We start from the raw sequence: 14,372 nt of genomic DNA, 5'->3' as shown, positions 1-14,372 counted from the left end.
ATGCTTTCTGAATTCTTCTGAGGTTTTACTATGTAGGAATTTAATCTGGCTCAGTGGCTGTCAGGGAGCACTTGAGTTCAACTCTAGGATCTGGGAGGTCCTTAAGGACAGCGGGAAGGTCACACAGCTGACGTTTAAACTAAGGTCCAAATTACCCCTGTACCCATGGTCTGCATTCAGCCATGAGATGATGGCCGCAGGGCCACTCTCCTTGCCTCCTCTCCAGGAGTATTTCCACCCACTGAAAGTTAGAAGAATTTTTAAAAATTCCATTCTAGCCTTTCTTTAATGCATCAACACGTGTCTGTATCTGAAACTCCATCCCCTTTTGCTCATCAAATCCCCTTCCAGACTAAGGAATGGATTCTTCCTGGCTGGGAAGAAATGTATCAAAAGTGAGATTACAGGTCTGTAAAACAAAGAGGTTTAGAACAGACAAGATCCCAAGCATTGAACATAAATACCAGGCCCTTATTGGAGAAATAGAGAAATTGACCAGGGGTCTCTGCAGGCTGAGAGGGAAAAGAAGATACAACCAAACAGTTGCATTTGCTTCTCACATGTTTGGAAAGTTCTAGGGCCTTTTCTTCTTCTTTTTTTTTTTTTTTTTTTACTTAAAAAATCATTTTTAATGTTTTCATTTATTTTTGAGAGGGACAGACAGAGTGCAAGCTGGGGAGGGGCAGAGAGAGAGAGGGAGACACAGAATCTGAAGCAGGTTCCAGGCTCTGAGCTGTCAGCACAGAGTCCTATAAGGGCCTCAGACTCGTGAGCCATGAGATCATGACCTGAGCCAAAGTCGGACACCCAACTGACTGAGCCACCCAGGTGCCCCTGTAGAGCCTTTTCTAAGGGACGCTGTCAGAACTTCCCAGCAGTTGGTCCGCTTCCCATCCCCCCTGTTTCCTCCTGCTCCTGCTTTTCAGCGAACACGGCGACATCAGACCTAGGTGTCTGAGGCCTGGAAATCCTGCTTCCAGGAGTTTCCTTTGTGTCTGGTTACAGCCTAAAACATTTGCGAGAGTGTTTGTGAACCACTAGTTCAAGATAGTTGAAGCTTGTACTAGAGTGCCCATGCACTTCTGTACTCCCTTCACCCTCAAGAGCAGGAATGCGGTCTTGAAGAGGGTCATTTTGAAGGCCAGCAGCTCACAGGGAACAGAGGTGCTTCTCGATTCATCTTCAGAGACTCACTTGATGTGCTCCAGTTTTCCAACTGCCGTAGATGTTGGGAGTGAATCTTCAGCTTATACCCAGGCCACATTTGGATTGTTAAGATCACAGACATCACCGGAAATACACGTGGGGCCCTGCTGTGGGGTCCTACCCTTGGCTCTGCCCCATTGCATCATCTGCTTTAGCCTTTACATTCTGCTCCTGGCCCCTGGTTTTACCACCAGTTGTATAGTTTTACCAGTAACTGATTATTCCAATAATTTTCTCTAAGCTACTTCTCAATGCACCTAAACCTTCCACTAAAGCATCAGTGCAAAAAAAAAAAAAGAAAAAAAAAAGGTAGCTTGATAAGAACTGGTGAGGAGTCTGCATTTACTCCCTTTCATTGGCCATTAGGAATTTATTTCCAGTTAAACAAGCTGGGAAATGTAATTAAGCACATGGTTGATGGTGACAGCCAACTGTGCATGCCAGAAAAACAATAGGTTCTTTAAAGGTGCCAAGGACCGATATTATGCATCTTCTGTTGGAAACTGTATACACTTCACAATTCGGAGGCTCCTGTGTGCTGCCTCGTGTCTTCAATCAAATTATTATATCCCAGAAATATGCATAAGGGAAATGATTCTACACATTTTATGGTGGGTTGTTGCTTGTAGCAGTAATTGAAGTACCTTTCCACTTATGAAAGTACTAATTTTATTTGTTTTTATTGCTTTTCTAGATGCAATTATTTATTTAGTGTGCTTTGGCTTTATTGAATTATGTTTACTATAGGAACATCATAAAAATGTATGAAAACAACACATCAGCCCAGCCAGCCTGGTGACCTGTATTGAGAAAGCTAGTGTTATTTTTCATATCCAAACGTAATGGAATAACTTAAGAATAAACAGATAATCTACACTAGAAAACAATGCAATTTCAAGGTAATGTAATAAAACACCTGGACAATATGATTTCATAAATCCTGGTTCTAAAATTTACATGAGTTGGGTTTTGCGTGCTTATTTGAGGACACATGGCATTTCTAAATGGAATCGTTATAATGTGAAATGTAATTAAACTGTAAGGCAAGAGGTAAACGGGATTTTTGTTGGCTTGTAATATATGGACAACTAAGAAGCAATGCGAAGACTTTTGATGTCAAAAGACAGGCAGGAGGCTCTCATCCCTATAAATGTCCTTAACTTTGAAATGGAAAAATGACCAGTTTGTGAAGGTTGCTGGTTAGTCGCCCCTGACGAGTAGGTACTGGCTGTAGTTTAGATACTCTTGCTCCCTGTCTCTATGATGACGCTTCATTTCGAAAGAAAAGAGGCTTTTTGCTTTAGGCATTCTTTTTAAGAAACTTAAATTGAATGTGAATGGTTTATTTGTCCTGAATTTTGGCGAGATAATCCAAGGTGTAAGCACAAAAAATAAAAAAATCAAAACAAAACCATAGCACAAACCAAAGCCGAAAAACAAAAACCAAAAGCAGACTGCTTAAATGAAAGTCACGTGTCTTTCATGGCTAGAAATTAGTGACTGACTTTTATTTTTCTGATTATGAATTAAAATTAATTAATGTGTTGTTTAAATACGTGCGCCTACTAGAAAATTTAAAAGGTATCCACAAAGGTATATCCTCCCTTCAGCCACCCAGTTTACTTTACCAGAGGGAACCATAGATATCAGGTGCTTGATTTTTCAAGCAGGTTCCAAGGGTTTTCTAAGCGTATAACATATATACACACATATTTACACAAATGATGGTAACACAGACACGTATGGTTCCATCATTCTTTTTAAGGAATATACTCCATATACTCCATTGTATGAATATACCAGTCTCCCGCTGATGTCCATTGAAGTGTTTCCAGATTTTGCTTGTACCAACAAACAATATACAAGAGGACCTGTTTCTTCTGTTTCTTTTGACAACCTTTCTTTAAGGTTTGTTAATTCGAAAGACAAAACCTGATGTCTGATTTTATTTTTTTAAGTTTATTTATTTATTTTGAGAGAGAGAATGAGTGTGAGTGGGGGAGGGGCAGAGGAGAGAGAGAATCCCAAGCAGGCTCTGCACTGACAGTGCATGGGTTCGATCTCATGAACTCTGATATCATGACTGGAGCCGAAATCAAGTGTCACTGACTCTTAACTGACTGAACCGCCCAGGCATTCCCTGATGTCTGATTTTCAATTGAGATTCTCTTGTTGCTACAGGTTCAGTCTCATTTGTACGTGTAAGAGCCTATGTATTTCCTCCCCTATGAACACTCTGGTCCAGTCTGTTGTTCTTTGTTTAATTTTCTTTTTTTTTTTTTAACGTTTTTATTTATTTTTGAGACAGAGAGAGACAGAGCATGAATGGGGGAGGGGCAGAGAGAGAGGGAGACACAGAATCGGAAGCAGGCTCCAGGCTCTGAGCCATCAGCCCAGAGCCCGATGCGGGGCTCGAACTCACAGACTGTGAGATCATGACCTGAGCCGAAGTCGGACGCTTAACCGACTGAGCCACCCAGGCGCCCCCTTTGTTTAATTTTCTAATGGGTTATTGGCCGTTATCTTTGTTGAATTGTAAAGCCCTTTGGTATGAGTTGCAAATATTTTCTCCACTTTGTCAGTTGTCCTTTGACTTTATTTAGAGAATACTATGCCGTATATGGCATGAAGATATACATATCTTTTTGCATTGCTCCTGGATTTTTCTATAAAATACCTTCCATACACAGAGGTTATTAACAAAAATTTTTTTTTTAATTTCGCCACACTTTCTTCTAGCACTTTTATGAGTTTCTTTTCCACATTAAAAATGTGTAATTTATCTGGAATTTGGTATAAAGAATGATGTAGGGATTTGATTTATTTATTTTTCAAGGGACTACCCAAGTGACCTAACACTATGTATTGAAAAATAATATTTTATTTTATTATTCCAGGGTAATTTCTGGACTTTCTCATGAGTTGCACTGATAGATAGGTGTATTCCTGTGCCAACACCCCAGTATTGTAATTATTACAGCCTTAGATTTTAGTATCACTCAAGTTGGATTACCAATTATTCTTTTTATAATAAATAAGTGAATATTTATTTAATAATATATATAATAAATAAGTGAATATTTGTTATTGAATAAATTTGATGTGTAACATTGTGTAAGTTACACATACACATGTACCAGGCTACTTTGATACCTTTATATGTTGTAGCATATATAATATATATAATATATGTATATATAATATATATATTATGATTGCCAAGCAGTGATATTTATCACACTACATAACTATAGTACAATATTATTGTCTACATGTATTATCCTGCGCATTAGATCTCAGTACCTTATTTACTACTCGTTACAAGTTTTTACCCTTAAGTACCATCACTCTTGTCTGACTCCTCTCAGTCCCCTGGTAACTACCATCTTACTCTCTGTTTTTTACAGGTTTAATTTTTTTAGATTCCACATGTATAAGTAATATCACACAGTCTTGTCTTTCTATGACTTACCTAATTAGCATAATGTGCTCAAGGTCCATCCATGTTGTCACAAATGGGACAATGTCTTCCTTTCTCATGGCTGAAAAATATCCCGTTGTATATATGTAACACATCTTCTTTATCCATTTATTCATTGATGGGCATTTGGGTGGTTTCCATAGTTTGGTTTTGTGAATCATGATGCAATAAAATGAGATTGTATAAGGGGCTTCTGGGTGGCTCATTTGGTTACACATCTGACTCTTGATTTCAGCTCAGGTCTCACATGATCAGCTCAAAGTCAGGCTCCACACTGTCAGTGGAGCTTGGGTTTCTGTCTCTCCCTTTCTCTCCGCCCCTCCCTGGCTCTTAAGTGCGCTCATGCTCTCTCTCTCTCTCTCTCTCAAAATAAATAAATCTTGAAAAAAAAAATGGGATTGCATACATCTCATTGGAATCCTGTTTTTGTTTCCTTTGGATATATACCCGGAAGTGGAATTGCTGGATTACATGGTAGATCTATTTTTAATTTTTTGAGAAACCTCCACATTGTTTTCCATAGTGGTTTGATCAATTTACATTCTTCTCAACGGTGTTTAAGGGTTCCCTTTTTACCACATCCTCACCAGCTCCCGTGGTCTTTGTCTTCTTGATGACAGCCATTTTAACAAATATGAGGTGATATCTCATTTGCATTTCCCTGATGATGAGTGATGTTGAGCATCTTTTCATGTGTCTGTTGACCTTTTTGATGTCTTCTTTGGAGAAATGTCTAATTACTTCTTTTGCCAATTTTTAAATTGGATTTTGTTTTGTCTTGTTACTGAGTTGATGGAATTCTTTGTACATTTTGGATATTACTTGGGTATTTCAACCCCTTATCCATTATACAGTTTGCAAAAAGTTCTCTCATTCTGTAGGTTCTTTTCATTTTGTTAATTGTTTCTTTTGCTCTGTGGGGGCTTTTGAGTTTGATGTAGTCCCATTTGTTAATTTTTTTCCTTTGTTGTTTGTGCTTCTGGAGATATTTCCAAAAAATGATTGCCAAGATCAGTATCAATGAGCTTCTTCCAAAAATTTTCTTCTAGAACTTTCATGGTATCAGACCTTCATGTTTAAATCTTTGATTCATTTCTAGTTAATTTTTGTGAGTGATATGTGATAGTGGTCCAGTTTCATTATTCTGCATGTGTTTCTACAGTTTTCTCAGCACCATTTGTTGAAGAGACTATCCTTTCACTGTTATGTGTTATTGGCTTCCTTGTCAAAAATAAATTGACCATATATGCTGGAGTTTTTCAATTGGCTGATGTATCTATCTATATTTGTACCAGTATCATACTGTTTTTTATTACTATGGCTTTGTAGTATAGTTCGAAATCTGGAAGCACAATACCACTGGCTTTGTTCTTTTTCTCAGGACTGCTTTAGCTATTTGGGTTGTTTTTTTTTTTTTTTTTTTTTTTTTTTTTTTTGTGGTTCCACACAAATTTTAGGATTGTTTCTTTTATTCCTGTGAAGAACGCCTTTGGTATTTTGATCGGGATTAAGTAGAACCTGTAGATGGCTTTAGATAGTATGGCCATCTTAACAATATTAATTCTTCCAATCCACGAACATGGGATATCTTTCTGTTTGCTTGTGTCTTCTTCAATTTCTTTCAGCAAAGTATTGTAGTCTTTGTTGAATAGATCTTTCCCTTCCTTGGTTAAATTTATTCCTAAGTATTTTTTTTTGATGTTATCATGAATGGGTTCATTTTCTTTATTTCTTTTTTGGATGCTTCATCATTAGTGTAAAAGAATAAAGTTGATTTCTATATGCTGGTTTTGTATCTTGCCATTTTACTGAAATAGTTTTTTTTTTTTTTTTTTTTACTAATTCTTTGGGATTTGCTCTATATAGGAATCATATCATCAGCAAATAATGACAATTTTACTTCTTTCTTTCTCATTTGAATGCCTTTTATTGCTTTGTCTTGCTTAATTGCTTTAGCTAGGACTTCCAGTATTATATTGAATATGAGTGGTGAGAGTGGGCATCCTTGACTTGTTCCTGATCTTAGGAAAAGTGCTTTCAGTTTCTCTTCATTGAGTATAATGTTAGCTGTGGGTTTGTCATATATGGCCTTTATTATGTTGAATATGTTTCTTCTGTATCTAGTCTGTTAATGGTTTTTATCATGAAAGGATATTGTATTTTGATCATTGAGATGATCATGTGATTTTTATCTTTCATTTTATTGGTGTGATGAATTACATCTATTGATTTGTGTATGTTGAACCATCTTTGCGTACCAGGGACAAATCCCACTTGGTCATGGTGTATAATCCTTTTAATATGTTCTTGAATTTGATTTTCTAACATTGTCTTGAGAATTTTTACATCTATAGTCATCAGGGATATTGGTTTATAGTTTTCTTGTGGTGGCCCTGTATGGTTTCTGTTATCAAAGTGATGATGACTGCATAGAATGAGTTTGTAAGTATTCCCTCCTGACTGATACTTTGGAAGAGTTTGAAGAGGATTGGTATTAATTATTCTTTACATGTTTGGTAAAATTTTCCAGTAGCGCTAGCCTTGAAGTTTTTTTGTGTTGGGAGTTTTTATTATTATTATTATTACTGATTAGTAATTACTGATTACTATCTGTTTAGCTTTTGTATTTCTCCCTGATTCAGTCTTCTTAGGTTGTGTGTTTCTAGAATGTACACATTTCTTCTCAGTTATGTAAGTTGTTGGCATATAATTGTTCATCATAGTCTCTTACAATTCTGTGTATTTTTGTAGTATCTATTCTAATGTCTTCTCCTTCATTTCTAATTTTTTTGAGACTTCTCTATTTTTTTAATTAATCTAGCTAAGGCTTTGTCAATTTTATCTTTTCAAAGAACTAGCTCTTAGTTTCACTGATCCTTTCTATTATTTTTTCTGGTTTCTATTTCATTTATTTGCACTCTGATCCTTACTTTTTCCTTCTTTCTGTTAACTTTGGGCTCCATTTGTTTTCTTTTTGTAGTTCCTTGTGGTGTAAAATTAGGTTGTTTGAAATCTTTCTAATTTCTTAATATATTATTATTGTTATAAACTTTCCTCTCAGAACTGATTTTGATACATCCCACAATATTTGATATGTTATGTTTTCATTTTCATGAGATACTTTTTATTTCCCTTTTGATTTTTTCTTTGATCCAATGGTTGTTTATAAGTGTGCTGTTTAGTTTCCACATATTTTTAGATTTTCTCACTTTCCTTTTGTTGATTTCTAGTTTCATACCATGTGGTCAGAGAAGATAGCTGTTATGATTTCAGTCTTCTTAAATTTGCTAAGATTAGTTTTGCGGCCTGACATATGATCTATCCCAGAGAATGTTCCATGTGCACTTGAGAAATTGTGTATTCTGCTGCTGTTGGGTGAAATGTTCTGTATATGTCTGTTAAGTCCATTTATTCTAAAGTGTGTTTCAATTTAAATTCTTCTTGTTGATTTTTCTATCTGAATGATCTATCCATAGCTGATAGTGGGGTATTGAAGTCCCCTACAATTATTGTATTGTTGTCTATTTCTCCTTTAAGATCTTTTATTAATTACTTAATTACTTTTATTAGTTAATCAATATATAATATACTTACAAGCTTAAGTAACATTGATTACTTAATATAATTAATATATACTTAATTTCATTGCTTAGATTTTGGGAACGTATTTGTTTGTAATCGTTATATCTGCTTGATGGATTGACCCCTTTATCATTATGTAATGACCTTTGTCTCTGAATACCCTTTTTAGCTTTAAGTCTATTTTGTCTGATATAAATATGGCTATACTTAATTTTTTATTTCAGCTGGCTTGGCTTCCATTCTTTCACTTTAAGCCTATATGTGCCTTTAGAGCTTAAATGAGTCTCCCGAGCCTATATGTGCCTTTAGAGCTGAAATGAGCAGCATGTAATTGGGTCTTATTTTTTTATCTGTCCAGCCACTTTGTGCCTTTTGATTGGTGATTTTAATCCATTTACATTTATGGTGATTATTGATATGTACATTTTATCTTTTGCCTTCTGATTATTTTGTCTTTCCTGTGTTTCTGTTTCCTTCTGATTCTGTCTACCTTTGTAGGTAGGTAGTTTTGCACGGACATTGGCACAGCCTCTCTCTCCCCTCCCCTTTTTTTGATGTTTTGTGTCTATCCTCTAGATATTTGCTTTGTAGTTACCAAATATGCTTTGTAGTTTACATAAAACATTTCATAGATAAAATAGTTCTTTTTCTGGTGATAGCAATTTATCTTCATTTGCCTATGAAGGTTCCATCCTTGGGCACCTTTTGGGATGAGCACTGTGTGTTGTATGGAAACCAATTTGACAATAAATTTCATATATTGAAAAAATAAATAAATAAATAAATAAATAAATAAATAAAATAAAAAAAAAGAAAGTTCCATCCTTTGCCTCTGCCTCTTCTATATTTTTGATGTCACAAATTATCTCTTTATACTGTGATTTTGTTATCAAGTTGTTCCCATTATTTTTAATGCTCTTTTCCTTTAAACTTTATGCTGTAGTTAAGAGTTTAATATACTATTTTAAAGAAGAGTTACCATATTCTAATTCTGTTTATCCCCTTAATCAGAGTTTTGTGTACTTTCATTTTTTCATTTCAGCTTGAGGATCACCTTTCAACATTTCTTGTAAGGCAGGTCTACTGGTGGTGAACCCTCTCAGCTTTTGTTTATCTGGGAAAGCCTTTATTTCTCCTTCATTTTTGAAGGATAACTTTGCCAGATATTCTTAGCTGACAGTTTTTAATCTTCCCATATAATATGTCATTCCTCTCTCTCCTGGGATGCAGAGTTTCTGCTGAGAAATCTGCTGATAGCCTAACAGGAGTACTTTTTTAGGTTACTATCATTTTTTCCCCCTTGGCTGCCTTTAAAATTCTTTATTGTTGACTTTTGACAATTTTACTCTAATGTGACTTAGAGAGGGTCTTTTTGCATTGAGATAGTAAGGTGTCCTATTAGCTTTGTGGACTCGTATACCCAGTTCCTTCTCCGGGACTGGAAAATTCTCAGCTATTATTTCTTTAAATAGGCTCTCTTCCCTTCTCTTCCCTCCTCCTTCTGGGATACCCATAATGTTGGCTTTTCTTTTCTTTTTTTTTTTAATTTTTTAAAATGCTTATTTTTGAGAAAGAGTGAGAGCAAGTGGGGGAGGTGCACAGAGAGAGGGGAACAGAAGATCTGAAGTGGGCTCTGTGCTGATAGCAGAGAGCTCGATGCAGGGCTTGAACTCACAAACCGTGAGATCATGACCCAAACCGAAGTCAGACGCTTAACTGAGTGAGCCACCCAAGCACCCCTTATTTTGGCTTTTCTGATGGAGTCAGATCATTCACATAGAATTCCTTCACTATTTAAAAATTTCAGCTCTCTCTCCTCTTCCACCTGAATCATTTCTATATTTCTGTCCTTGAGCTTACTAATTCTCTCTTCCTTTTGATCTGCTCGATTTCCAGTATGTTCTAATGCATCCTTCCTCTCATTTATTCAGTTCTTCAGCTCCAGAATTTCTGTTTGGTTCTGCTTTGGAATTTCAGCCTCTTTGATAAAGCACGCCTTCTGTTTATTAGTTTGATTCTGAAATCACTGTACTGTCCTTCTGAGTTTTCTTTTGGCTTTTGAACTTCTTTACAAGTATTTTGAATTACCATTTAGATTACAGTATTCCATGTCTTTGGCTTTGGTTGCTGGAAAATTGTCATTTTATTTTTCTGATACCATGTTACTGTGATTTTTTAAATATTACTGTGGTTTTCACCTACTACTATGATTTTTCATGGCGTTTGATGAGAAGTGGCTCTGCCACTGCATTTGAAGTAGCGAACACCCTTTTTCATGTAGGTGAGGTTTTGTTAACATTGATTCCAACAGTTCAACAGGTTGGTAGTTAGGAGCTTTCCTTTTGTTTTCCAGAAGGTGGCGCTATAGCACAAGTTTTTGCCTTCTGTTAAGGAAGCTGACTGGCTGCTAAGGTTGGGAGCACTATGCATTTAGAAAAAACAAAGGTGCTGGCGGTGGGGGGGCGGTGGGCAGAGCAGGAGTGAGGAGGGAAGGTGTGTACTTAGTGCTTTGGGCTTTGGGTGTGCCCACTGCTACGTAGGGGGATCCTGACGCAAGGATGGGCTTCTTGCCTTCTGGGACAGACAGGAGGAGACACTTTCCTTCCGTTCCTTTCCCTCCCCCAGTCACTGTGGTCAGTCAGAGAGAGCAACTGCTCCCTCCAGCTATAATGCGCATGGCCAGGCAGACCCTCCTCCCCCTCCTCCCCCCCCCCCCCCCCCCCCATCACTGCCTTCACCCTCTACCTCCTGTATCAGTAAGGTGGTGCTGGCTGGTTTCTGGACCAGCCCACACCTTCTCTGTCATCACCGCCAATGCCACTGCTGCCCCCCCCCCCCCCTGCAGTCTCCTCTGCAGTCCAGACCCCCACCTTTGAGTGCACAGATGGACAGATCTCTCGGGTGTCTTTTGGTATGCTGTGCACAGGCACTTTTCTTTTCAGTTGTGGATGTCCAATCAGTTGTAAATTGATGGGGAAAGGAAAAGAAAAAGGAATGGTTCATGGTGCTGTGATCCTGACATCACTCCATAATAAGCCACCAATTGTTCTTTATTTTAATAATGTTCCTTAATCATGGCAAGAAAATATACATGGGTGATTCCTTTATTCAAAAGTTGTTTTTCGCAAAAAAATTCTTTTTAATTTTATTAAATGCTTTTTCAGCATCTATAGAGATAGTCATATTGGTTTTTTGCATCTGTGGCTATAGTGGATTATACTGGTAGATTTTTCTAATATTGAACCATCTTTGCATTCCTGGAACATGGTTATGTATCTTTTAATCTGCTTCTTCATTCTGAGTCAATCTGATTTAAAATTTACATTAATAAATGAGGTTGTTTTCAAATACATGAAGGGGCATCTGGGTGACTCCGTCAGTTGAGCGCCCAATTCTTGATTTCATCTCAGGTCATGATCCCAGGGTTGTGAGATCAAGCCCCAGGTCAGGCTCCGCACTGAGAATGGAGACTTCTTGAGATTCTCTCTCTCTTTCTTTCTCTCTCCCTTTGCCCCTCTCCCCTGATCTCTTTCTCTCTAATGTAAAAAAAAAAAATTTTTTTTTAAATAAAATACATGAAATTTTTCTTCCTCTTTTAATGCTCTGGATAAATTTAATTACATTGGAATTATCTTTTCCTTAAAAGAATTTGTTTTAGAAAGTCTCCTATAAAAATGCCTGGGCCTGGTGTTTTTGAGAAAGAGCTCTTTGACAATATTTCCTTTCTTCCTTTCTTCCTTCCTTTTTCCCTCCCTCCTTATTTCTTTCCTTTCCTTTCTTTTATTTCTTTTTTTGATGATAATTAGTACATTCATATTTTCTGGAGTTTATAATTTATATTTGTTGAAACATTACCTACTTTATCCTGCATTTCATAATTTTGGGCAATGAGTTGAGCAAAGTAGTTTTTTTTTTTAATTCAAAAATTTATTTACATTATATCCCCTTCCTCATTTCCTATTTTATTCACTTGTGCTTTTTACCTTTTTATCTTGATTAATTTATTTTTCAGTTTATTTATCTTATTGGTGCTTTCCAAGCACAGGCTTTTGGGTATTTTTATAATTCTACTGTTTTTCTGCTTTCTTTCTTTTCTTTCTTTGAGGGGAGGAGGGGCAGAGGGAGATGGAGAGAGACAATTTTAAGCAGGCTCCACACCCAGCACAGAGCCCAGTGTGGGGCTCAATCCCACAAACCTGGGATCATGACCTGAGCTGAAATCAAGAGTCAGAACTTAACTGACTGAGCCACCCAGGCGCCCCTGCTTTTCTGCTTTCTGATTCATAGAGTCTGGTTTTAATTGTATTGGTCTTTCTTTCTTTTCTTTTTTTTTTTTTTTTCCATTTATTTTGTTCTTTTCTAACTTCTTCAATTGGATGCTCGACCCATTTAATTCATAGTATTAACATAAATATTTAAGACTATGATTTATCTGTGAGTACTTCATTCTTTGGGCTCTGGTAAGTAATATTTTCTTTTTTCATTGTTATCAAGATATTCCAAAACTTTAGTTTTATACAGGTTGAGTCATTCGAGAAAAATGCCCATTCTAATTTTGTTATTAATTTCTGGAATTTTGGGTTTCTGTCGCTATCTTTATTTTTTCCTTTTGATCAGAAACTGTTAGTTACATTATTTTTACTTCTCAGAATTAAAGTTTACTTTGTGACCTAATGTTTAATCGCTTTTTGTTAGTGTTCTATGTTGACTCAAGAATAAATCATAGTGAGGGGCGCCTGGTGGCTCCGTCAGTAGAGAATGAAACTCTTGGTTTCAGCCCAGCTCGTGATCTCACAGTTCATGAGTTGGAGGCCTGTGTTGGGCTCTAAGCTGCCAGAGTGATGCCTACTTAGGACCGTCTCTCTGTCCCTCTCTCTCTGCCCCTCTCATGCTCTCTCCCTCTCTCTTCTCTCAAAATAAATAAATAAACTTAAAAAATATATTAAAAAAAGAATAATCGTAGTGGCTCTTTATAGGGCATAGTGTTCTTTATAAGGCAATGAGATCTATATTGTTATGTTATTTAATTTTTATACGTCCTTGGAAAATTTTTGTCCATTTGTTTCCCTTTGGGTCCCCAGAATGCGATGAAAATGCACCCCTGATGAATGAATATATGATGCGGAACTCCTGTGGTCAGCTGGAATTGTTTTGTGTTTTGTCTTCCAGCCAAAGATTGCTGAGGAGAACCTGACCTACGCCGAGCTGGAGCTGGTCAAACCCCACCGGGCCGCCAAAGGCCTCCCCACCAGCACCGTCTACGCCCAGATCCTCTTTGAAGAGAACAAGTTGTAATGCTGTGCCCTCTTCCGTGGTCCTATTTAATACCTGCCATCCCGGTTATTTATGACACTTTGGAAACAAAGTCCTTATTTTTGTATCTTCACTCGTGCCTTCTGCGGGGCAGAGAGACCCTTCCCAACAGCGCTCCAGGTGCCTTCGAGGAGAGGTGTGAGGCACGAGGTACGAGGCTCCTCTCCACAAAAGATTAGGGGCCACAGACCTTGGACAAACCTCCCAGGACAAGATTTTCTGAGTCTGAGCCCTGAGAAGTGTGGACTCTGATTCTGAGAGTACCCAAGGAGATTGTTCTGCTGAGCCAAACCCATTCGTGTTTTCTTCTTCTTTCTTTGGGGTTTAATCTTTTAAAAATCTTATTTTAATCTTCTGTTCTTCCTGTATTTGTGATATCAAGCTCATAGCATATAGCTAGAAGAAATACCATTATAGGCCAAAGTGTGTGAGATGGCAGATATGTACTAATTGGTTCTCAGAAGGTCACAGAACGTTCCTAAGGCACCTAGAGCAGAGCAGACTGCTTATTGCAAACGGTCACTCAAGGTAGCATCTCTTGTTTTAAACAGATGCACTGACCCTGGTGATTTAAGGGCAGAGAGGCAGATTGTGGGGCTAACAGTCAGCCGTCTGTAAATACCCCAGTGCCCATCTCCCAGCTGTGATCGCCCAAGGCCACAGGGCGAGTAGCACACACTATTTTAAAGGGCTTCCATAACCCTCATCAGGGTGCACCTATATTGGTATAGAAACTTACATCCTCCAAGAAGTCCTACTCTTCTCCAAAGGAGCAAGGGAGGGACTTAGC

General features: G+C 37.4%; 1 protein-coding gene across 1 annotated transcript in view; it reads left to right on the top strand.

Annotated features, from left to right (window-relative positions):
* Window positions 1–13,650, top strand: part of VSTM4 (V-set and transmembrane domain containing 4) — a 97,464-nt gene extending 83,814 nt beyond the window's left edge. Inside the window, exon 8 of the mRNA XM_042908892.1 lies at window positions 13,439–13,650. Coding sequence (XP_042764826.1) covers window positions 13,439–13,564 — 126 coding nt within the window. The 3' untranslated portion in view covers window positions 13,565–13,650. The remainder of the gene's footprint in view (window positions 1–13,438) is intronic.
* The last annotated feature ends 722 nt before the right edge of the window (window positions 13,651–14,372 follow it).

Source organism: Panthera leo, chromosome D2, assembly GCF_018350215.1.
Source record: "Panthera leo isolate Ple1 chromosome D2, P.leo_Ple1_pat1.1, whole genome shotgun sequence".
Lineage (NCBI taxonomy): Eukaryota > Metazoa > Chordata > Mammalia > Carnivora > Felidae > Panthera > Panthera leo.
The sequence above is the reverse complement of the archived record's forward strand: the minus strand, read 5'-3'. Positions and strand labels throughout refer to the sequence as shown.